This window comes from Homalodisca vitripennis, chromosome 5, assembly GCF_021130785.1.
Source record: "Homalodisca vitripennis isolate AUS2020 chromosome 5, UT_GWSS_2.1, whole genome shotgun sequence".
NCBI classification, from domain to species: Eukaryota; Metazoa; Arthropoda; class Insecta; order Hemiptera; family Cicadellidae; genus Homalodisca; species Homalodisca vitripennis.
Genome location: NC_060211.1, coordinates 170,145,331 through 170,171,543, shown reverse-complemented (window position 1 = coordinate 170,171,543; position 26,213 = coordinate 170,145,331). Strand labels below are relative to the sequence as shown.

Genomic DNA, 26,213 nt, shown 5'->3' with positions numbered 1-26,213 from the left:
TTACAGTCTACTATCAATAATCTGACTCACCCCCTCCTCCAGATCACTCCAGAGTTGACACAAAGCCACAGCGTCTCGGATGTGAGCATTCCTCATGCCTTCAGCTTCCACACTGTTCTTGTATGCTTTCATATTTATCACTGGGGAAGGCACTGATACCAGTTTTTCAGGAGGCACCTGAAAAGGCAATAAATTTGTAGAAGCGTACATAAACTTGTCACCAATGGTAATGTTTTTAGCATTAAACATTTCTAAAACACATTGAAAATAGACATGAAAATATTGAAATTTCATCATATATTGGTGGGGTAGGATTTTTTTTACAAGAAATCTTTTATTAAATTCAGGCAAATCCAATTATATCTATTTTTCTATGAAACAATCCAGAACAAATTTCAACCCTGACAGTTTTCTAGACAATGATAGACTTAAACAAGTAGACTACACAAATTTTCTAAAACTTATAATAGATAAGAATTTAGATTAGGATAAACATGTAGATCTTATTACTAATACAATTTTTACTGGTATATATGCACTGCAACAAAGTGGCAAATACATTCAAATTAATATATTTCTCATTAATCCACTCACATTTAGTTTAAGGAATAAGCATTTATGCAGCAACAATGATAAGCAATTTAGATAGGTTATTGGTCCTAAAAAATATTCTTTGAGAGTTATGAAATATTTAAGATATACAGATTCTGTTAAACATATTTTTTTCTGAACTTGGCCTTTTTACAGTATATTGATTACACATATTTGATTCAATAATTTATGTAAAACCATTTTTTTGATCCTATACTAAAAAGTAATACATATACATATAATACTAGTTTTAACCTACATACTGTATCAGTCAACACAATCTTGAATTGTATAAAAAGGAAACATATTACAGAAGTGTGAGATATTTATATAATTTACCAACAAAATTTATAATTGAAACAGGTCTGATAAGATTTTAAAAAGAAGTACAGGATTATTTAACTAAATTATCTTTGTATTCTTTTGAGGAACTTTTAGTATAAAAATGTATTAATTAATTTTAAGAAGAATAGATGAGAAATTGTAAAGATGTAAGATATTATAATATTATTAAATAAACTCATGTTACCATTAAAACAAATTATATATTTAAATTAATATCAGTATTGAGTTTTACTAAAGTGACACTATTTTTTGTCCTTGTACATATAATGGAACACAGTGGTTTAACTATGACATTTCAAGACAATGGAAAAAAATAAACATTCTTAATTCCATAGACTGCCATATTGGTTTCCTTTTTGGTTTTGTACATGCATTATTTCTATTAATAGAGTAGATGTTCACAAAAATAACCCAAAATGTTCTTCAGTCTTTGTATCCATTTCTATTGGTCTCGATTATCTTTGGTTTCCTATGGATCTTTTGAACTTCTCCTAAAGTTGGTACATTACTTGTCTCGCAGTGAAGGTGTTAATATGAATTGAAGAACTAATATGAGTTTTTTATATTTGTTATTAAATATGCTTTGAAGTAATTGGGTGTATACACAAACAAATTGTGTAGATGTATTCTTTTTATGAAATAGATACGTCAAAAGCCATGGTTAAATCTGTAAGTGGGTCTAATTAACATGTTCACGATGACCTGTACCCCATCGGGTACACACAATCTTTCACAACTGCTGTCATTTACCCTAACGGGTACACACCGGATTTTTGTAAAGAGCGTCATGCGCTCAATGGGGTACATATTGCTACGTATTTCGTTACTATGTTTTTATTGTTTGCCTGTCTTGGTGGTTTTTTTCTAAATTTGATCCCGCACTTAAATAAATACCTGACTATCATGTACCAACCATCAGACACACGATTGCTTAATTTATAAAGTTAATTAGTTTTTTATGCACCCCTTGTGGTACACGGTGAAAAATTGAAAAAAAAAACATAATGAAATCATTGTTTTTGTGCAAAATTGCGAAGCCTACTTACTTTTCTCGTTATTCTTAGACATTTTACGTAAAAAAACCATTTACGGTTTTTTACCATTATTATTGAAAAATTCTATGACAAATAAAAAAGTCCAGAAAAACACTGACGTCGTGAACGTGTTAAGTATGCCAAAAACAGGGACTGCACTACTATAAATTAATGATAATAAATTATATGTAATCACTTACCAGCTGCTGAACTAGAAAGCTCGCACCTTTAGAGTAGCTGATACTACTCGGCACCAACACCCTCGTGGCTTTCTTGGATTTCTCTGCCAATTCATACCAGATCCAGTCATAGTACATTATACTGAAGACATACAGACGTTAGTCAATGCTAATTAATAATATTATAATTTATTGTTTCAAAAAAGTGACAAATATTTAGTTAACATTTGTAAGGTCTGAGAAAAGACAAGTTAATTTAACCCATTTAGGATGGTGAAAATTTTTTGTTATTGTTTCTGGTACATACTTTTCATGTAACTACTTTTTTCTGAAGGATGTCTTGAAAAAGACGAAGGTGAAAATAGAGAAAATGAAAACGTTTTATAAATATATTATAACTATAGTATTAAAAAAGACATACATATATTTTGTTTCCTATTATTCATAATAAATTGTCTACAATATAACATTATTTAATAATAATGATTGGGTTAAAAAAAAAAAAACATTTTACTGTACTTTTAAAAATGTTTTCATTATTTTTAGGTTACTATAAGAACAAAACATCTCTCGGAAACAAAATTGTTCAGTTTCTTACTTTATTTTCTACAAAAGTACACAAAGTTTGATGTTGATTAGTTGGAAAATAAAGATAAAAACACAATTACACAAAAATACTCAACACAATCGCCTTTATGACAACACAGCTGGAGTGACTTGATGTTACATGATGTGAAAAAGATATAGATGACCTATATTACAACGTGACTGCAATAATATTCTTAGAAAACTCATAAGATATAAGTTAATTCTTTGTTTGAAGTTTGTTTTTAACAATGGAAGGATTGTGGAGGAAACAGGATTTTTCCAGATATTTACCATTGTTCAGTGATACAAAAAATCAGTAACACTACGTTTCGAGACTAAGTCTTAGGTGGTTGGTCGGTGATTGCAGACCTATTGTGACCTGTATTTCTGTAGTTTAGTTTTAATAAATAGTTTTGTGTTTGTTTTAATAAGTGCATGTTTTAGAATTAATAAAGTTGACAGACAGCATAGTCGTTGTAATTTCTGACTCGTGTGTCACAACGTTCTGATATATTTTGTTTACTGTAACTTAGATTGTAGCTATGTACTAGGTTAGTCATTCTCATGATGAAGAGACCAGATTGGAGATCTCGAAACGTAGCATAGAAAATCATGATTTCTCGGTGTATAGTGATTCATAAACATTAAAACAAAGAACTGGGCTACGATATCACACTTTTTTTTGCAAGACTTGTGCAGGCTACTTATATAGCTTACATCATCTTCTTGGATTTCAAACTTTGTGACTATAAAATGTCTGTTCATCCTAAAGGGGTTATAAAATGGAAGATAGTACGTATTTCTGACTGATATAAAACGTTTTCTTACGTAACAGCATCAGTAGGCGAGTACAGGTGACTCCTGATGGCAGGTGTGACCTTCTCCGGAGGTAAGTAGAGAGTGGCCCAGTTGGGTCCAGCAATGAAGTAAGAGCGGAACACTGGTGTGTAAGGAATGTCCCCACCACGCAGGTTGAGCAACCAAGCAATCTCATCCAGGGCTGACAACACGATCATGTCTGCACCCACGTAGCTCATCTTCTGTCGTAGTCTTGCCAACTTGCTTTGCCAACTCTCGCCTGCATTCAGTGTTTAATAGAGATGAAATTATTTGCAAAAGAATACAACTATTTATAATGATTTAACTTACAATTTTAGGATATGACATTTCAGCCAGAACTACGCCTGAAATGTTTACATAGTTTTTATAAGTTATTTTTCAGACAACACATATATCCTTTGCCTTTAATGTTTATGAACCAAATACTATTTTCATGATTTCTTTATTTTCTCCTATACATATACTTTTAGCCCTATAGTTTAGCCCTTATCGAAATTACTAAAACTCTTTAGTTACCAGTAGTTAAAAATCTTTTTAAAGTTTACAACAGTGGCGTAACTACGGTGGGGATGAGAGGGCTAGAATCCTCTTCAATAATCCTTAAAACAAACTCTAAATATTTATATAGCGGTGATCCAACTTGTTTGAAATATAACAGTTAAATATTTTATTTTCAATTAGGCTTATTACATTTATTCATATTTGGATTTACTGAGATTTATCCTATACTAATCCCACCCCCTGGTGTGGTATGTACTTAATTCAGTTTCATCCCACCTCAAAAAACAGTCCTAGTCAAACCACTGGCAGAGTACCATCGTGCTAACTTTACTTACCTTAACCTTTACGCTATGTTATCTTTTTTATACATTAAGTGTTTTCTCTAATAAAAATAATATAAAAAGTGTTCTAGTTAAAAATAACTTTTGTCTTTAAAATTGACATCAAGAGCTAGTTTTAGACGGATGTGAGTATTTTTCATCATCACATTAGGGCTTTATCAGAGGTAGTAATATTGTTCTCACATAATGATTTATTATTAACTCAAATCCGTTACAGAATTATTGTTGGAGAGTTACCTGTAAATCTTTCTTCGTGTACTCTCAGTGGCTCAGGAGGGTAGGATGGTCGGTTTTCCCAGATATTATCAACCAGATTTTCAACTGATGGTAGTACATATATCTGGAATTTGGCTGTAAAAAATTGAATATACTGTAGTATGATTTTCAATGACAGTGTGAAAGAATCAAACCAATATTTTCTGATCAAAAGGAAGGAACTTACCAAGGTAGTCTTGATACATTTTCCACTCACTGAAAGTCACTTTTTTGCTATCCACAGACACGTTGTGCCAGGTTTCAATTCAGTAGAGAGCCATTCTGGAATAGATGGGACCTTAAACGAAAACAATTAAATAAGTTCAATCCAAAACAATGGATGTTCAATATACATCACTATCACTATCAAGAGTCTGTCATTAAATAAAAATCTTAAAAATATCACTGTGTATGGTCATTAAAGAAATAGGTAAACGTTTTTAATTGGATATTAAATATAGTACTTACAAAGTGTTGTATACAGGGTGTTCAGTAAAACTGTTCTAATACTTTGGAATTTTGTTCTACACATAAAAATGAGCAAAAAAAGTTCAACTGAAGGTATGTACTAAAACCTGTCTGTATGTGTTTTTTTTATTTAAAAAATTGTATCTTTTGAACCAGTTAAGATAAAGTTATATAACTAGAGAATTGTATTAAGCTTTCATAAACCTTTCTGAAAATTAAATATTAACAAAATTCTTTAACTCGTTTCAAAATGGCGTCTGTTACAAATTTTTAAAGTCAAACAACAAAAAACCGGTATAGCCGTAAAAATGCATAGGATACCATCTATTTAGCCATTTTTATACCCATTCTAACAGTACCTTTATCAAAGAAATCCGTCAAATCATAAACAAGAATGTATTTAATACTCAACATTTAATTTTCAATCAACCTACAACTGCCTCTCACAATCTGACAGCAAAGTTATAAACACAAAAATTAAGAGAGAGAAAACAGAGAAACTTTTCAAGTAATCACACATTGTAAGGAATCAACAAAGCATTTGATGATAACCATTTCATGCATTGCTTTCTTTTTTCCACAATCTTTCTTTTATAAACTAACACTAAATTTACCCTTAGACGTTACGTTAACATCTGCTAGCAAAATTCTTTGGTTAAAGAGTGACAGTGTCTGGTATTAGTAACACATTGCATAAATGATTGCTATTGTAACCATAGGTACCAAACACATTATATTAATAGAACTAAAATTTAAAACTGCAACTATCGAACATCACAGTGTTTAAATATCAGGTTCCACACCAGATCTAAATTTCAGCACCAAGTATAGGAAGATCTACCTATGCAATCATCAAAATGGTTGAAACTCTTATAGACAGCTTAAAAGAGAAAAATTGACGCCAAAATATTTCTTGACTTTAGTGAGGCATTTGAATACCTCAGCCATGATCATATTATTCAAAAATTGGAAAATCTGGGAGTAACAGGAACTGCAAAGATATCGCTTGCCTAAATGAGAAACAAATGTTAAAGGATGTAAATGATAAGTTGGTGAAGGAGGCATATTACTCCTTGGATGAGTACCTGGAAATAATTGATAGCTGGAACTAATTCGCTGCACACTCCTGTTTTTGATAGGTTTTAATATTTTAACTCATATTTTTTATTCATTTGTATTATATTATCTGTTAGCATATTATATTATAGGCTGTTGTAAGTGCAGATTGATATACTACATGTATTTTAGCTTTAGTTAGTATAGTTTATATTTTATGTCTTTGACGATGCACCTGTATTGTGTACCTTGTACTCCATATAATATGTGATGTGCAAATAAAGAATGACTAATGACTAATCTTGAAGGACAGAGACAGTTAGTTAAGCTACAACACACAGAAAATGGAATATATAAACTTGCAAGATCCAGTTCTCAACTTTTTTGTCAAGGTGTTCCACAAGGATATGTTTTGAGGCCAGTGATCTTTATTCTCTTCAATAAATTATACATGCTTTTTATACGTTCACCTAATTAGCCAATAATTTTCTCAACCCTAAAAAGGTCCTATTTCGAGCATTATAAATGGACTTCAAAAAAAATTTCAAAATTAATGTTTTTGTAAATTGCAAAAACACTTGATGGATTTTTGTTTTTTAAGAATGAAAAAATGTATTAGGAGAACTCACAGCTCTGTCCCCACTCTTCATCAGGAGCCAGTTACAGTCCATCTGCTCGTCGGCCTGGAGGTAGTATCGGCTATCAGTCCACAGTGCAGCCGAATTCAGAGTCACCACTGCATCCCCGTTACTGCCGCTGAACCCTGTCATGTACTCCCTCCTCCGGTCAGGTAAACTGACAAACTCACTCTGGAAAAATTGATTTTTTGTCACAGGAAAGCAATACTCATTAATACAGAAGTTAAGTCTGGATTAATAAAAAAATAATTACACAGAGTTTTACGTTATCTAAATTAATTTAGCTGAAGGATGAATTATGAAATACATATGATATGTAACCTTTTAATTGTAGCAGCTCTAGTTTGTAGAGGTGTTCTTGTTCTATAAATAAGATTAACTAAGAACTATTATCGAGTATGTCATTAATCTATGATCCAATTATATAAAGTTGAGGTTCAGGCCAAGAAGGACCAACAACCAAGTGAATACCAACATTTTTACATGCAATAAGTTGAACCCTCGATGGTCTGCCACTTTTACAAAATTAGCCGACAATGCCCTCGCATCCAATCCAAAATTGAACAGAATTATACAAACATCATATTATGGGATTCCAAACTTGTTTTCGTATCCTGCTACAGTAATTGAAATAAAAAGAGTTGTCACGTCTCTCAAAAACAAAATGTCAGCTGGAATAGATGAGGTGTCATCTAAGCTCCTAAAATCCTGTTGTCTAAAATCTAAGCTTGCCTACCCATTGACTCTATTCTCTTCTTTTTGCATAATTTTGTAATATTTTTGTAACTAACAGTATTAACAGCTTGGCAGCTCATCTTATATTCTTCTATTATATTTCTCAACATGACCTTAAGATCTGTTAGTCTTTTATTCTATTTTTTTTTTATATAATTCAAATACATACACCTCTGCATCCAAAAAAAATATATATATATATATAAAATATCTTTGGGAATATATCCTGAGACCAAATTTTAAAATTTGTAGTACAATCAATATATGCTGTTCTATCATTAGACACATTTTAGTTTTAAATATAAACTAACTCTTTATTTATATGCTTAAAAAGTACAATTTGCTCCTGTGTACTTGTAGCATATTTTTCATAGACAAGTTTTATACGCAGATTATTAAAATTACTATACTCTAAGGGACAGTTATGTAAACTGATCTCAGGATCTTTCAAAATCATATATAATAAAAAAGTAAATGTGAAAGTGCTTTTATGCCACCTCTTATGCACACAAATTGGCTAAAATCTTTCAGATGTAGAGTCCAAACCATAGAAATTTTAGCTTTCACTGTATTAGTAGAAAAGGCAAAATTAACTCTCCATCATATTTTTATTACTGGTATAATTTTATAACAAGGTCCAAAGTCTTTCAATGGTGGACTTATGGTAGGAGTGAAATTTGAACTCTTAAGCTTCCATGTTTAAATCCCAATAAGCCACATTACAAGTCCGCCAGAAATCAGTGGCGGGTCCAGAGGAGGGCCCCACCGATATTTTGAAAAAATACATTATAATGAAATTACTTAATCTCTTGTGTTGTAACCATAAAAAAAATAACTTAATGAACTAAACTTTAACTTGAGTAAATTTCTTTCCACAATATTTTTAAACTAAAACCAAGGTAGCCCCTCCCAAAAATCAGTATTGGATCCGCCCTAGCCACAAATTCCAGCTTGGTACAAAAAGTATTACAGCCAACATTCAAGATTCAGTTTGAGTGTGATTTCCTTTCCAGAGGTCTACACAATACGATTGCTATAACTTTTGATGAAGAAGTTCTCAAAACTTGTGAATAAAGATATGTACATATTGAACATATTAATAAATTAGATATGCCCTATTCTACAATAACAATAATTTTGTTTCAGTTATGTGGACCTGATTATTTTTTCCTGAAAACAGAAGATCTCACTATTAAAAGACTACAAAATTAGTTTATTCTAATAAATTATTGTTTTTTTTAAACTGATTTGTTTTAACAAACTATTTAAAGTCAATAATTCAATGTTTTTATAACAATGAAACTATTAGGTTTTAGGCTAAATATGATTTCAACAATATCAAGCTTGAGATTGACAAAGTTCAGGAAATAGCAATCAGTACTAATACTCTTTTAATGGCTTATTGATATAATGTCTTATCTTAGATAACCCTCTGGTGACCAACCAAGGAGGAAGATTGTTACAGATTGACTTTACCTCTCCACTTTACATTGTTGTTGGGTTTTATAAGTCTTAGTCGTTTTTCAATTCCACATGGACATTTGTTTTATTTTACATATAGTCATAGTCAAGCCAGTTGTTGATGAACAAATTACCTTATAAGAAACTGCAAAATAGATTAAATGAAAATAATCGGTATTCATATGTTGCATATTCATATAAAAAAAAATGGTGTCAATGTTAGATATTCTACATCTAATAAAAGTTAGTTTAGCACGATGTACAAGGAAACAGGATTTTTCGGGACATTTGCCATCGTTCAGTGAAACAAGAAATCAGTAACAGTACGTTTCGAGATCTGCAATCTGATCTCTTCTTCAGAGATTGCAGATCTCGAAACGTAGTGTTACTGATTTCTTGTTTCACTGAACGATGGCAAATGTCCGGAAAAATCCTGTTTCCTTCACAATCCTTCCATCGTCAAAAATAACCTTCAAACAAAGAAATGATGTACAAGTTATATACAACAAATTTCACCTGGTTCAGATTTGATATAAAAATATTATAAAAAAAAGAAATACATTGATGAGTATTACTGATTATATATTATGATTATTACAATTTAGCATTCTTTTACAATTAAGATAAGATGAGTTACTTACCTAAAATTTAAATAAAAACATTACATACAATAAATAAATAGCAAAACACTTAAAATTATAAAAATATACATTTGTTAACAGTTTATAATAAAATACTGTATTGACAATCAATTCATTTTTGTTATCATTTCATACTTATATCTGAGTAACTATAGCAATTTTTATAATTAAGCAGAAAATAATCATTATTTTTATTTAAAAAATTCACCTGTTGAATATAGAGGTTTTAACAACATGTACTTTTTTAATTTATTTAAAATTTATACTGCTAACATTTTTTAAATCACAAGGCAATTTATTAGAACATTTCATGCATACATAAAATGCTTTTTTTCAAAGAATGTTAGCCTATGGGTAGGTATGGTTGCTTCTGTTTCTGGTTTCATATTGATGATATCGTTTGATATTGATATGATAGATGAGACACTATGTACAATAACGTTACCTGATGATCGTCAGAATTCGGTATAATATATGCTGATATATTCTTTGACACCATCATTTCCCGTAGCTTGGTGAGCTTTGCCGTGGAGGAAACTCTGCTAGGAGGTTTTATCTGGAGATCACCGACACAGCCTGTTCTCTCGGATAGGGTCACACCGACGAATTTGCCATCTGTGAGGAAAACCCTCAACTGAGGGTGGGGTGGTTGTGGTGCCGTCATGGTCAAAGCTCTTTGAGCTGCGATAAAAAAATAGTGAGATGTACACATACAAAAATATTGAGTTACTATAAAAGGGTAGAGATAACTATACTATCTACTACGAGGGTCAGTCAAATATGAACAAGACTTTTAACTTATAAGTTTATTAAAGCTAAACAATACAATGATTACATGTTACTGCTTTTCTACATAGTCTCCCTCAACTCTCACACACTTTTCCCAGCGTGAGGATAGCTTATGGATCCCTTCTTCATAAAAGATTTGAGGTTGTGTTTTGAACCAATTGCACACAAATTCCTGTACTTCCTCATCACTTCCAAAACGGTTTCCACCAAGTGCTTCTTTGAGAGGACCAAAGAGGTGAAAGTCACATGGAGACAAATCTGGGCTGTAGGGAGGATGTTTCAATGTTTCCCAATGAATTTGGCGTAATTTCTCTTGGGTCAAGGCAGATGTGTGAGGCCTAGCATTGTCATGAAGCAAAATGACATCTCTGATTGGCTGATTACGCCTTTTGTTCAGAAAGGCTGCTTTTGCTTGCTCAAGAAGTTGACAGTAATAAGCAGCGTTCACAGTACGACGTTCGTGTAAAAAGTCAATAAAAAAAACGCCTTTGCAGTCAAAAAAGATGGTGGCAAGAACTTTCCCAGCAGACAACCGTGTTTTGGCTTTTACAGGGCGAGTTTCGTCTTTCCTTCGCCACTCCATTGACGCCATTTTGGATTCAGGAGTGTAGTGATGGACCCACGTTTCATCACAGGTTATTATGCGATTTAAAAAACCATTCCCCTCTCTCTCAAGCCGATTCAAAAGCCTTTGGCAAATGTCTCTCCGGGTTTGTTTTTGATCGAGAGTCAGAAGCCGAGGGACCCATCTTGCACAAATTTTCCGAAAACCCAGATGCTCTGTGACGATGGAATGCACACTACCATGACTAATTTCCACTTCACTGGCAATTTCATCTATCGTTAAGCGTCGAACATTTTCAAGAAGTTCACGAACAGCACAAATGTTCTCATTAGTCAAACTGGTCCTTGGACGCCTATTGTGACTTTCATTTTCAACTGTTTCACGTCCGCCTTTGAACTTTTTAACCCAATCGTACACTTGAGAACGTGATAAAGTCTTAACCCCAAACTGAGTTGTCAGTGTTTGTTTTCAGTCTAACAAAAATTTCACTTGGTTTAACACCTTCGTTTGTCAAGAACTTAACAATAATTCATTGCGCAACTGCAGGTACAACCTCTTGTTCAGACATGGCTACAATGACAAACAAAACAGCAGTGAGAACGCATTGTTGCAGCTTTCCCCCTCCCCCAGGCTGCCCCCTACCACTACTGCAACATGGCTACCTGCTACAACCTGGACGTTGGGTATAGTAATAAAAGTCCTGTTTATATTTGACTGACCCTCGTACATATTACGGGTAGACATGCAAAGACTATAATTATTCTGCAAGATAGGAGCCAAAATGTTCTTGTAACAGGGTTCGCTGAAGTTGCACGCAAAACTTCAAGTCTATCGCTCATTTCATTCTCGTTATGTCCTGTTGACAAATAGACAGACAGACAGTCATACAGGAAAATATTTTTACACATCCCGGTAGATAAACGAGAAATTTTGTCAGCCTACTAAGTGACAGGCTTCAATGACGCTCAGGTAAATTCCATGATTCGTCATGCACAATCACACAACTCATTCTTGTCTATGTAAAATAAAGATTTATGTAAATTTTAACTTCTCGAAATATTTTTCCACATGATACATTTATATTTTTGTCTATTGTTTCAAGTCTATAGTTCAGTTCGTTTTAGAGGTATTGTGCAGACAGACAGACAGACGCACAGACGGAAATGAAATCTTCCATCCTCTCAAGTGATAGGCTTCACTAATGCTCAGCCAGAAAGCTAATATAATTGGCTTTGAGAACTTTAGAAAAAATCTATCCAACCGTCAAATAGTTCGGTTTGTTATTTTGTGTGTATTTTTATCTACCACTAACAAAATGTAACTCAGTTACTAACAGACTCTACAGTAACATACTTATGTGATTGTCACAATATCAGACACTTTGCTGTTTAGAAGCAAAAGCATTAACAATTGGAATACAGAAAGTTTTACAAATTTCTAGCTAAATTATAATAGCAATAATTACAGCAGTTAAAAGAAAAGTGATTCAAAAGTTGCCTTCTAAAAACCATACGATAATTCCACGAGAAGAATTCTTTAAAACACTCACTGCCTATACTTAAATTTCAATTTTTTGAAGGAAGACTTTTTAAATCAGCAGAATGAGTCTTAAATATAACTGTCTTCAGTAAGAAATATGTATAAATTCATATAAAAGTTACAATAACTTACAATGTGTTACATATATATCTATCTTTCGTACTATGACACTATTAAGTATAACTATGGTACTTAAAGAATAAGCTGTTTGAATTCAATCAGAAAATTGCAAAAATGTTTATTTTAATTGTGTTAAATTGTAAAGAAACAAACAAATGGTTCATATACGTTGTATACTTCGTTTAATCACATATAATATACTTTTTAGAACAATACCATTTATTATATAGGAAGTGTATGTAATAAAATAATGTAATAATGAATACATTTGTTTAATAAAGATTTGTTAGATTATCAAAACTAATAATTGATCAAATGTAAAGGATTTAATTTTAATGAACATAAATAATATCTACAATAAGTTTGAATTGTCAATAATACGAAAAAACAAAGAATTTTAGTTATGGCCATTAAGATGTATATACACATACCAAAAACATGTATTCCAATAGTTAAAGATATTAAATGTGTTACATCAACAGAAATATCCTTTTTTGCTAAAAAATGTTGTTTTCATTTGCATCCAAGGGACCAAACAAATCAACTGACTTTTACCCAAATTAGGCTTAGAGGCAAATGCATAATGAATATCAAAATAAACATTTTTCAAAAGGAGCACTTTTACAGTCAGAAATGAATTAATCATAATGATAAAAATATGAGTGATAAATTGTAGCCACTTAATCAGCTGATATAATTTTCACCCTTTGTAAACACAATAGTGGAAAAATGACCCTTTGTAGAAAGAACTTAACCCTAAAAATAGCAATCAACATTATGTCGATCTGAATTGATTTATGGGTGGCAATTGACATTATAATGTCGACCTGACATGCATGTGTTCATAGTTTATAAATCAACAATACCACCACTATTTGTATACCATTTCAAACAGAAAGAATTACTGATTTCAATGGTGAGATTTATTTTGCCGTTTTGGCAACAATGATATCACAGTAACGTCATAAAACTAGCCAGAAAACTCGTCCAACTAGCTAAATTAAAGTCGGTGATATATCATGGCTATGGTTTATTATGTTGGTTTATAGCTTGTTATAGCTTTGTTTTAGAATATACTATGCTAAAGTTTGGTATATTTTAGAAATATGTGGTGTTAAAATTATATATTTTTTGTTAATTTTTGAAAATAATTGTATCCATAGTAACAAATTTAGGTATGTCTCAATACTTTTCAAAAATAAGAAAAATTGGAAATTGGTTCTTATTTATTTATTGTTCTGTAGTGTGTATAATTCTCTAAATTTTGGTATATTTTAGAAATATTTAGTGTTAAAACTATATATTTTTTGTAAAATTTTGAAAATAATTGTATCCATAGTAACAAAATTTAGCCCTTTGTGTACTATATGTGGTTATTACAATATATACAATTTTTCTTCAAAGAGAACCTGAATAGCATTATATATTCTGAAACTAGATAAAATGAAGAATATATTGGCTGTCTCAGATTCTAATATTATCACACTTTACCAGGGCAGTCCCACCATGTTTCAAAAAAAACATTTTTTTTACAAGGGCAGTCCCACCATGTTTCAAAAAAACATTTTTTAGTGTAGTATTTTTTATGGATTATGTATAATGTATTTATACCATAATTATCTCCACATTTTCCTTAAAAAATGATGTATTACATATAACTTATAGGTTTACAGTAAAGATGTATTTTTTACAAATTCAAATTCAATTCAAATTCTTTATTGCGTGAACATCTTTACAATGTATAGCAGTGTCAGAAACAAATTCAGCATGAACCATCTATGATATACATTGAATATGCTTAGTAACAAGTGTCTATCCAATTACAGCATAATAATCACTGATGTCATATGGGCTGATATTAATCAATAGCTTTTTTACACTTTTCTTGAAACAATTAATTTCAAGAGATTTAAGATGAGAAGGAAGAGAGTTGTAGAGTTTAATTCCTGTTTCGGCAAAACAATTTAAAGTGGTTTTAAGACTACATTGAGATATTCTAAGAGAATTTGAGTTTCTAGTCATATGGTTATGTACAGATCTATTTGTAGGTATGGCATGTAAATTTCTTTTTGTATACAATAGACAGTCTAAAATATAAAGTGTAAGAATACCATACTTTTTAAATAAAGGTTTACAGTGAGTCCTTATGTTTACATTAGCTATAATCCTAATAGCACGTTTTTGAAAAATTAATCATTTTTTTGTGTTACAATCATTGCCCCATACAATAATTCCATTAGATAAGAAACTATGAAGGTAGGCATAGTAGACAGTAATGAGGATGTTTGTAGTTACAATATATCTTAGCCTAATTAATATAAAAATACCCTTAGACACTTTATTGCATAACATTTCAACGTGCCTATCTCATTTGAAGTTACTCTGAAGAATAACTCCTAAGAATTTAACATAGTCAACATTCTGTTATCTAGACGGTTTTAAACAAAATTCTAGAGTCTGGGTTTTATCTTTATAAAGACAGAGTGAATTGGCAGCTGACCAGTCCTCGATAGTGTCACTAATGTTAGAAAGAACATCATTAGCAAATAAAATATTATTACACTCTTGTACAGCTAGGTCATCAGCAAACATATAAGAGCTCGTATTGTTAGTAGCAACAGCATCAGGTAAATCATTTATGCAGGTAATAAAAAATACTGGGCCCAGGATTGAACCCTGTGGGACACCAGTTCTTACATTTAAGTATTGAGAAAAGTGGCCTTCATAATAACTGCTTGTAGCCTTTCAGACAAGTAAGACCCTACAAACTTAACTGCAAAACTATCAAAACCATAAAATTTAAGTTTATATAGCAGTTTGTCATGTGAGATTGTATCAAATGCTTTTGACATGTCATAAAAGGCACCAATTACTTTCTTATTGCTGTCCAGACCATAAATACAGCTTTTAAAATATTCAGAAATGGCTAGACTAGTACCTTTCTTAGGTCTAAAAAACCAAACTTTCAGTCAGTAAAGATAATTGTTTTTTAATATTCAACCTGTTTAAATAATATAGGTACAAAATGTATAAAGCACAAATCACTGAAAAATTGCCTACAATATGAGGTAAAAATGACTGCTAGTTTGAGGGTTAACGAACACAGCAAAAGAACAGCCTTTGGAAGGCTACTTATCTGTCAGAATAATGTCTTTCTATGTATTCTTTCTATGTATATAGATTTTTGTTGTACAATTATTGCAAATATTTACATTTGTTTCACAAGTTTTAAATATTAAGTTAAAACAAATAAAAGTATTGTAACCTCAAATATACTAGTTTTGATTTTATGTCTTGATGTCAATGACAAATACTTGTTATTATGATTACAGGAAAACCCAAAGAGAAATTAGTTAAATATGGATAATCTCAAGCCATCTGGCAGCAAGAGTATAAATTGTTGTTAAGCAAATAAGTTGTTTACCATAAAGTACAAGGACAGACAAAAGTTATTGTCTTTGGAGTGGATTATAATGATGCCTTAGATTTGATATTTAATCGTAAACAAAAGAGATTTGATCAGTTGTTTATATGTAACATTATAAAAGTAGGCAACTCAGTTGAGTTTGAATACCAGCTAGCATCCAACGATGTATTAAAACAAAAGTTAATCACAGTCAACTACAGGTCAATATTGTAAAATAAATTTAACAAAATTATGAGGAAAGTTAAAATTATTAATGATATACACTTTTTACGTACAGGAAACAAATCTTATATTTTGTTGAATGTAGATTTGTAACTTGTATGTTACTTCTTGCTTTAGTTCTCAAACATTTACTCCCTAGAAGTGTTATTTTTAAAACTCTACTAAACAGTTTTAACATTAAAAATAACATGTGTCACTCTAATAAAAATCTACTAAATTTGATTTTGTTATATTTTTCTTAATTAGACCTAAAAGTCAAATTGTACACAAATTAATATGCTCCATTGACAACTTATACAGGGTCAAGATTTCACCTGAAATTCAGGTCCCTGAGTGAAATTAACTAACACTGAAATTTTTAAGGGGTCAAAACTATTTAAATTGTTCATTGTCGACTCTTTTCGATCTCTTCAGATGAACATGACTCCAGATTCCAAGAATTATGAGTCTATAACAGCATCAGATTCCAGAAGTTACATTAAGAGGAAGGTGAACTGGAGCCAAACTCAACATTCATATTAAATCACCCCTTTCCACCATATCTACTTACACCGCTGGATGCAACTATATTTTTAAGGAACATGTCAGATTATCACTATTTGTATCTCCAACCATAAACAATTTTAACTACCATATCCCTTAGCAGACATATGAAAAACAGTGATAATGTTGTCAATAATTTTGGTGTGGCAGTTTAAGGGTTAAAATTGTGTTCTATAATTAGTAGGGGTAAATTTAGATGCATAATAAACTGATTATCATGTTAGTCAAGGAAACGGGATTTTTCCGGACATTTGCCATTGTTCAGTGATACAAAAAATCAGTAACACTACATTTCGAGACTAAGTCCTATGTGGTTGGTTGGCAAATGCAGACATATTGTGAACTGTATTTCTGTAGTTCAGTTTAAATAATTAGTTTTGTGTTTTATTTTTAATAAGTGCATGTTTTAGAATTGGTGAAGTTGACACACAGCATGGTGGTTGTGATTCCTGCCTCATGCGTGTCAAAACGCTCTGATATGTTGTTTACTTTAACCTGGATTGTGTTGGTTTGTCATTCATCTTAGGAAGAGATCAGATTGCAGATCTTGAAATGTAGTGTTACTGATTTTTTTGTATCACTGAATGTTGGCAAATGTCCGGAAAAATCCTGTTTCCTTCAAAATCCTTCCATTGTCAAGCAAAAACTTCAAACAAAGAATGTTAGTCAATGAGCCCCATGTTGAACAATTAATGATTGAAAATTAAACTCTTGTATTTATTTAAAAACTTCCAAAAACCAAGATTAAATTACAACATAAAAACATGTAAAACAACAAATAAAATACATACATTTTAAATACGTTTAGACTTAAAAATAAATTATTATTTTAAAAAATTGTTTTAATTATTTTACATAGTATTTTTAAAATAACATTCCACAGTATTTTCTCATATTATATATTTACAAAAACTTTTACTTTTTAATAACTTTAATAAATAGAATTGAGAATAAAAAGGCTGCAACGTAGCTCTATAATAAAATTCTAAAATAGGCATTGAGAGTGAATAGGAATGATAGCTTATAAAAAAAAGATTTAATGAGCATTGTGTAACAAAGTAATAGATAAATGTTATTGCATTTATTATTGTAGTGAAACGACCTTGAATTATTTCCTCCATAAGAACAATATTCAACCTCGAGCAGTTTTACGATTTTAACCGTATAGCATTGTGGAGGATAGAATAGAATAATGCTTTATTTTGGAACATCAAATAGAGAGAATTGTGTCCAATATGTTGAAATTATACAATTCAATATATTCCAAAAAAATACATTATGATGATGTCTTCAGTTAAGTTTACTTTCTTTGATAACTTATTTTAAAGATACAATACGCATACAAATTTAAGATTTTTTTGCATGGTGAATAATTTTGAATATTTAAATAATGAATTTAAAAAAAGTTTGAGATTTTTTTCTGGATAATTATAAAAATATCGAAAAGCATTTTGAAGTATATTGATTATATCTACATATCCTAGAATTATGTGACTAAAAGTAAGGTTGTAAACGTGCTTGAGGTTTATCAATGTTTTTCACTGGAAGATTGCCACACAGATTAAACCCATAACAACAAATCAAATTGGCCACCAGTAAAGACGGCTTTTAATACACTGTGAGCTACTCTGAATAGCAAATTGTCAAAGAATGAGACACTTGATTTTGGCAATTTTATTTTATCAATACCTATTTTTGATTATCTACAAGTATTTTACAGCCTATTTAGTATGTGTACATCTTGAGGAAATGTAGAACACTCGAGACAAAAAAAGTTGCCTATGTGATGAGTATCACTATAAACTGATTACTCAACCTTGGATCTGTTGCCACAGTAAAAGTAAAGTATAATCACCACAGTTAAATAACGTTTAAATTGCCAAAAATATAAACTTTGTCCAAATAATGCATTATTATACACCTTTTCGTCAGAAGATGTACATTATAGTAGTATTGTATACAGTATATTGCAGGTACAATTTTAGTATGGAGATGTTTATAAACGCAAGAGCGTAAATATGAAAGATGAATTTATATTTCTCTACAATAGCTGTACAATCCTTCGCTAGTATGTACACAATAATATGTTCTTACATAAAAAATACATTCGTTACATTTTATTTTTTCAAAAAGACTTTATTTTGGGAAAATATGAAAACAACTTTAGAGCATTTATTTTTAGATTTATATTTTCTTGCATTATTTATTGTTGTTTATAAGCTACTAGACAATGCTAAGTATAAAGTAGATGTATAAAGTAAAAACTATGTTAAGATTTTGAAAATAATTTACATTAAAAGGATTGTATATATGTACAACTAATATAAAATCACCTTGAATTTATTTATTAAGAATGACGCATTCATGTACATTTTATGTATGACTTGAATAAAGATATTATTGATTGATTGATAAGAATTTATCACATAACTGAAACATTACAAATAAAAATGTGCCTACAAATTGACATTGTCTATTTGAAATTTTACATTTCTAATGAGTTTTTCCAGCATACTAATAATAGTAGTTTTTAAGGATAAAATTCAAGAAATGTTGCGATTGTGAAGTAAAAATAAAGAAAAAGTCTAATAAAACTTATTTTTGCTGAAGTGTTATCAAAATCAGTATTGCATTCCTTAATAATTGTTGTTAATTTTGAGGTTCATCTATTACTGAGAGCATTTCCTGAGTCAAACAAAGAGCATCCATTATAAACAATAAACCATAACGCAAAGCCTTCCAGATGACACCAGCATATCAAAAAGTTGCAGATTTCAGAAGTTCAATTTACTACGGAAATAATAAACAAACAATAGTTGATCAATATGTTATTTTGTTTTTATATTTTCATTCATGTTGGTGCTGCACTCACGGCCATCAACAAAAAGCTTTTTTTTATTGTAGGCATTGTTTACAAGAGAAGGTTGTAAAACAAAAAGTATTCCTACTAGAAGAAATCACTTTGCGGCAACACAAAGAAAAGGAACTTATCTTTATGTTGTTAATATTAATGATTCAGTTCTACATTATAGCTTTGTAAATGAGCCAATCAGAGATTATGCTGTATAAATGACTTCTGCAAAACATTCATTCTTTGTTTCTTTTATATACTGTGTTCATTAACTGCGGGTTGACATGCTCAACCTGACATTAGAATCTCCTTTTTTATTGACACTACAAAACTTGTGTTATTTATTCATAAAAATTGTCTATTAGTTATTGAATGTTGCTCAAAATGTACGTTTGGACATTGTTAAATTTTGAACAGTGAACATGGGTGTCTGTATTTGGATCTACAACTAAGATTGTGTCCTAGTTATTTTATAAATCCTACGTTATTAATGCAATTAATTATATTATAAAGTAGGCGTGGGTTACAGTTGTAATTTAAATGGTGTGCAAGCAAGATTTCTAAACAAAACAGTGGCTATTGTTTTTTTTTTCAATGATACTCATTTATTACTGGTAAAGATTGCATGGTAATTTGTCATACGTTGTCACATTGAGAACAAATTGGTATACAATTCAATGTAATCCACCAGTTTGTCCAAACTTCTAAAAGAAGCAATTCACTAAATAAAAAAAAAATTAAAAGAAAACAATAAATTAATTTAAACCTCTTTACAACATTGATAAAAGAATTTCCTAAGATTACCAATAATTGTTTAATTCATCAGTAGTTCCAAAAAATTCATCCATTTCATAAAATAGGAGTTCCAAAAAAAGCCAATTTGTTTTTTGAATATAACAAATGGCAGATCTTAAATTATTTAGTTATACATTTCATAATTTTGGTCCAAGAGATAATGTTGCTAATGAATAGAAGTCAGCTTTTTGGTTACAATATTGTTTGCACCCCTCATGCAAGAAAGAATAAGAAAAAATTGAAATCATACTTATATTTTAATCTTTATATTTATTTGACGAGTTTTTTAATTCTGGGTAGAGCTGAGTTTTTTTAAACAATTGCAACATATCAGTTTGTGTTTATGTATTATTTGGATTATTTTGCGTATTTATTTAAATCATTGTTGCTAACTTGTTGATTACTAAAATATATTGTTATTGTTATAGTTCCATTGTTTAAAAATTATTCTCTTTAATTATTATAATATTGTTAACTTTTTATGTATTTTTAATAATCAATCTGTGTTATGCCTAAAGCTGCAATTATTACAGCATTTGTGATTAGATTTACTATAGGATTGGGGTACTTTATCACATTATAACCTCTTAGTTTATCAGTTTATCGTGATGTCTGTCTGTATGTATAAACAAACGAAACAATAACATAAATTGTATAGGTATATAACAACGTTAAGTTGTGTCATCAATGTCAATATTTAATACAATAAAATTAAATATAAAAAAAATTTTCAACATTTATAAAATGTTACTCTTTTGAATTAAGCTATTAATATAACGTTATAATCATCCATGTGAGGTAAGAAAGATCTAGAGAAACTTGGTACATAGGTTTCTTATGGTCCCGAGTATATTAGGTAAGTAATTTTTATGATGGTATTCAATGTATACAAAATGTATATTCAATGAATAGCGATTTTCAATAGAATACAATTTTTATAATTATGTCCAAATTGATATTGTACGATGAGTAGTTGTCAATTACATTACTGTCAACAATAACTATTTTCTTGTAAAGTGAATCTTACCAAGAAAGACGACCAGCAGGAGGTGGAGCAGCCAGTCCATGGTGAGGACAGTGAGTGCACTGGACTACAACTCTGAGCGCACTGGACTACAACTCTGAGTGCACTGGACTACAACTGTGAGTGCTTTGTTTGTCTCACCAGGGCAATGGACAACCCAAGTCGTTAACAATCTTCCTGTATCTCATATCTCAGTCTCAGGACAATAACACTGGGGTTAGTGTACCCCTAGGGCACGAGGTTGGGAAAACTTAAACCATCAATAATTCAAAATAACCTTTATTTATAGAAAAATATTTGGTACAAAACCGCAACTCCGGACCAAAATTCGGTAATGATCATAAACAGTAATATAAAATATAAGCATAATAACAAAATCATAAATACTATATAATAATGTTAATAATAATTAATTACCTGATAGTAAATTATTAATGTATTACAATATTATTTAGCTGTAAATGTGAACTGCTGTAGAAAAAAACTCTTTCATTAAAATACCTAATATAAATGTTGTAAAAACAGACACAATACTCCACTTAATAATTAAATATAATATAAGTAAATAAAAAAAAAACATATTACAATAAACTTAATGCTACCTAAACAAACTACAAACAATTCATGAGTGAAAGGCAATGGACTGACAGCGGAGAGAATTTAAATCTATTAAAAATTTAGAATAGCACCGAAAAAACAATAAAACATCCCTTCAGTACTTTAAAAATGTACAATACAATACTCACAATTACCCCATACCTAGTTATGAACAGTGACCAATGTTACTAAACTGTTCCAATTTGTATGTAACAGGTAACTGTGTTTAGAAAATTTTAGTGTAGCAGTATCAGTCTTATATTTTTACACATCCTGATATTGTTGATGAGTGACTCATTTCTTGTCGTACTTGTAGTAGCCCTCCCCCGTCTTGACTCCCAGCTTCCCCTGCTTCACCAACTCCTGCATGGACTTGAGAGGTTCGAACAGAGCGTTGTCCGGGTACTTCTCGTGCCAACCTGTCACACAAGCCAGTCGTACCGTTAGTGTACAATATATCATGTTTTCTGTATTTCCACTATTAATTCCTGACGGGGAATTCTAAAATCGTGTTTTTTGTCTGTCTGTATGTCTAACAAACAAAACAATAACGAAAATTTTATTGATATATATAACAATGTTAAGTTATCAATGTCAATATTTAATACAATAAAATTTAATATAAATAATAATAAATAAACAATAATAATAATAATAAATATAATATGAATTTTATTGATATATATAACAATGTTAAGTTATCAATGTCAATATTTAATACAATAAAATTTAATATAAATAAGAATAGTTTTGGAGATATGCAAATGATAAAAGATAAAAAATGTTAACAATTTATAAAATGTTAATATTTTGAATTAAGTTATTTATATAACGTTATAATCATCTATGTGAGGCTAGAAAGGTCCAAGGAAACTTGGTACATAGGTTCCTCATGGTCCCAAGAAAAAACTATTGATTTTGGCACCTAAATGTTAAACAAAAAATCAAATTTTAATATTTTTATACTGGTAATCATGATAGCAACAACAAAAAACAGAATTTAAGAATAAATGATTTTGTAAACAAATTGAGTATAATCATATTATTCATATATCAATATTTTATTTTGCGATATAGTAATTTAAGTGATCAAATTAATTTTGTTGCATTAGTTGGCAAGACTTGTTAGGTTCTGTCAGGTCATTAGATACTATACTGTATCGGTTTATTAAATAAGTATTATAGTGTTACAGTCTACTCCCCACTTCCTGGAAAAATGGGAATTAACACATGCCTTAAGGAAAAGTTCAGACCTTGACAAAATGCTTTCAGCAAAAATCTGGTATTTCAGGAATTCATCTTTTATCTCACTATGTAATTGTTTGTGCTGGGTTTAGATTTTACTTTTGTTACAAAAAAATAACAATCTTTAAAATTTATCTCTCTTGTCAGTGGTCAATAGAGACACAACCTGACAGATATACAATAAAAGGCTTATAATTTTTAAAATAAAATGTATGCATAGTAATAATCCTAATAATATTATGAGTGGGAAAGTGTCTTTGTTTGTTCATTTTGCTTTCACACGTAATCTATTTAACTGATTGTACTGAAATTTTACATTCTTAGGGTCCCTGGTATGAATATAGGCATGTTTTTATTTCGAAAATCCCAACAGGCTACGCTCCACTGGTCTCTAAAGTAGTGAAAAATCCCATCTTGGTCTCTAAAGTTGTGAAATATTAATTGAAAGAGCCTGTTAAATGTAATCAACTGTTATGTGTAAATATTGTTTGATGACACAGTACAACCATATGTTTAATTAATGTAACCACTATTTTCAATTTGTTTACATTTATAGTCAAAGCATAGAGTTAGCTTGATACTGACAACAACGCTGTTGAGCACAGAGTATCAAAAATATTTGTTATGTTAAATTTTAGTTCAAGTTAACTTTTCTGAATACAAAAAATAGAAACAATTTATTTCATCACATCACATGAAATCACAATATGTTAAATTAATATTTGAAGTAGGAGCTTTTGTAATCAGGCTCAAATCAAAATGGCTGAAGATAAAAATGTGAAATATGTTCAGTGTGTAGATGAGTTAGATTCAGGGAGTAACATGTTTTTTTATGTATATCTTAGAGAAATTATATTTTGTTAATTAAATATAATTTAAGAATATCACACATTTTCAAATATTTTTTTCTAAATGGAATTAAATTGTTTATATAATATAAAAACATATTCTCTGAAGCTATAGTGAATGTACACTCAAATGTACATTTCACATTTATATCTTCAGCCGATTTTATTTGAGATTAATTACAAATTTCCTAATCTTCCAAAAAGTCTTTAGTTTCATGTGGAAAGTTTCTACTTTTTCTGTATTCAGAGAAGTTGTCTTAAAAGCTACGAATTTAACATAAAAATACTACCCAAACTCAAAACTGATGACACTACCTTAAGAGTCTTAGATACACCAATGGTAAACAACGACAAACCCCCAAAATGTAGTCATAACTTTAAATCTTTATTCACATATTCATTGAGAACAGATGAGTCAGCTTAACATAAGTGACTTTAGTCTGTTCGTGAGGCAATACAATATTGAAGGTACGTCATATCCATACAATTAATTTAAAGTGCCAAATTCATGGTATCCGTGTACAAACTCCACCAGACTGTAGTATGGCCAGTTCAGCGGCCGTTGGTAGATGCTCTTCCTCAATTGCTGGTGGGAGGAATGAGCTTTGATTTCATCAGGAAGGATGATCCAGTATGGGCACCAAATAGGTTATGTTTCCAAGATAGTTAGGTGTTCGATTGGAATGGCATAATTGTTAGCTTTCCTTGTCTCATGATTGTGGATTTATGCTACTCTTGTTAGATTTAGCTTGTTTGCAAAAGTAACTATCTCCAGGATGAAACCAATAACAGTTAGGATATTGAGATATAGGTCTAGGTAAGAGAGAAAGCGTATTGACTTTTTCTGGAGTATGCAGGTTTCCTTTAGAGGAGCTCCCCAAGCAGTAAGATCATATTTTAAATGGGTTTTGAACAAAGCATGGTAGACTGTTTTAACTGTTTTGGAACTGCTTATGTCTTTTTTAATTTATATAGAGAGGAACATAGTTTTTTACAAATCCGGTCTACATGTGGGTTCCAGGATAGTTAGTCTTTTATCAGTACTCCAAGATATTTTGCCTAGTACACGCTAATCTCTTCACGTATTTCAGATTCCTCGTTTTACCTTCTTCCAAAAACAATCTGTTGACTTTTCCTTTCATTAAGAACTTTCATTACAGTACTGTTGGGTCATACTAACTGCAATGCATGATTGTATTTCAAGTGTCTGGTTCTGGAGAAGGAATACAATGTCATCCACATAGATTAATGATTTGCAATATCCACTAAGGTAGCTTGGAAGGTTACTTAAATATATCATGAAAAGAATTGGTCTCAGAATAGATCCTTGTGGCATACCTGTGGTTACAGCCATTTTTATACATGTGATATTTTGGGTCTTGTTGTTCAGAGTTGTTTTTATTTCAACAGATTGGGTTTGATAGTTGACTTTTTAAGAAATCTCTGGAACCATATTAATTCCTTTGGTTTTACACCCATATTTTCAAAGCTATTCTTCTGGTAGTAAGTTTATATAGTCAAAGAAATGGTTTGGCAGTTTTCTTGATTTGCTGTTTTGCATCCGTTCAACTTCGGATAAACTTTTTATATCAAACCTATTGGAGAAATCCATCCTGATATAACATTAATGGCTTCCTATGCACACAACAATTTTTAACTTAATTTAATATATCTGAGTCTTTGAAGGAACAAAATCAAAAACATAAAGGGGAGCAATACAGCCAAAAACGGGAAATTGTCAACATAAAAGGGATCTTTGTAAAGAAATGACAACCTGTATTTCCCAATCTAAGTAAAAATGGACACAAATCATGATGAACAAATAAATAACTATTGGAAAAAGAAAATTCTTTGGATGAGATTGAAATAATATATAACTATTGTTAAGATAAAACCTAGAAGTGATTTAGAAAATGTTGTTAAAGATGGTATTTCAGACTTAAAGACATAAACAGACTAAAATATATTAAACAAT

General features: G+C 30.5%; 2 protein-coding genes across 3 annotated transcripts in view; both read right to left on the bottom strand.

Annotated features, from left to right (window-relative positions):
• On the bottom strand, positions 1–21,643 carry LOC124363710 (probable Xaa-Pro aminopeptidase P). Its single transcript, XM_046818973.1, is given in 9 exon segments — positions 1–177; positions 2,171–2,291; positions 3,566–3,815; positions 4,657–4,770; positions 4,862–4,924; positions 4,927–4,972; positions 6,828–7,007; positions 10,119–10,354; positions 21,552–21,643. Coding segments are annotated over 9 exon segments (1,227 nt in total). The 5' UTR covers positions 21,592–21,643.
• A 166-nt stretch (positions 21,644–21,809) lies between these two features.
• Positions 21,810–26,213, bottom strand: part of LOC124363142 (hydroxyacyl-coenzyme A dehydrogenase, mitochondrial-like) — a 32,537-nt gene continuing 28,133 nt past the window's right edge. For both annotated transcript variants that reach the window (XM_046818282.1, XM_046818283.1), the window contains exon 8: positions 21,810–22,564. In XM_046818282.1, coding sequence (XP_046674238.1) covers positions 22,440–22,564 — 125 coding nt within the window. In that variant the 3' untranslated portion in view covers positions 21,810–22,439. The remainder of the gene's footprint in view (positions 22,565–26,213) is intronic.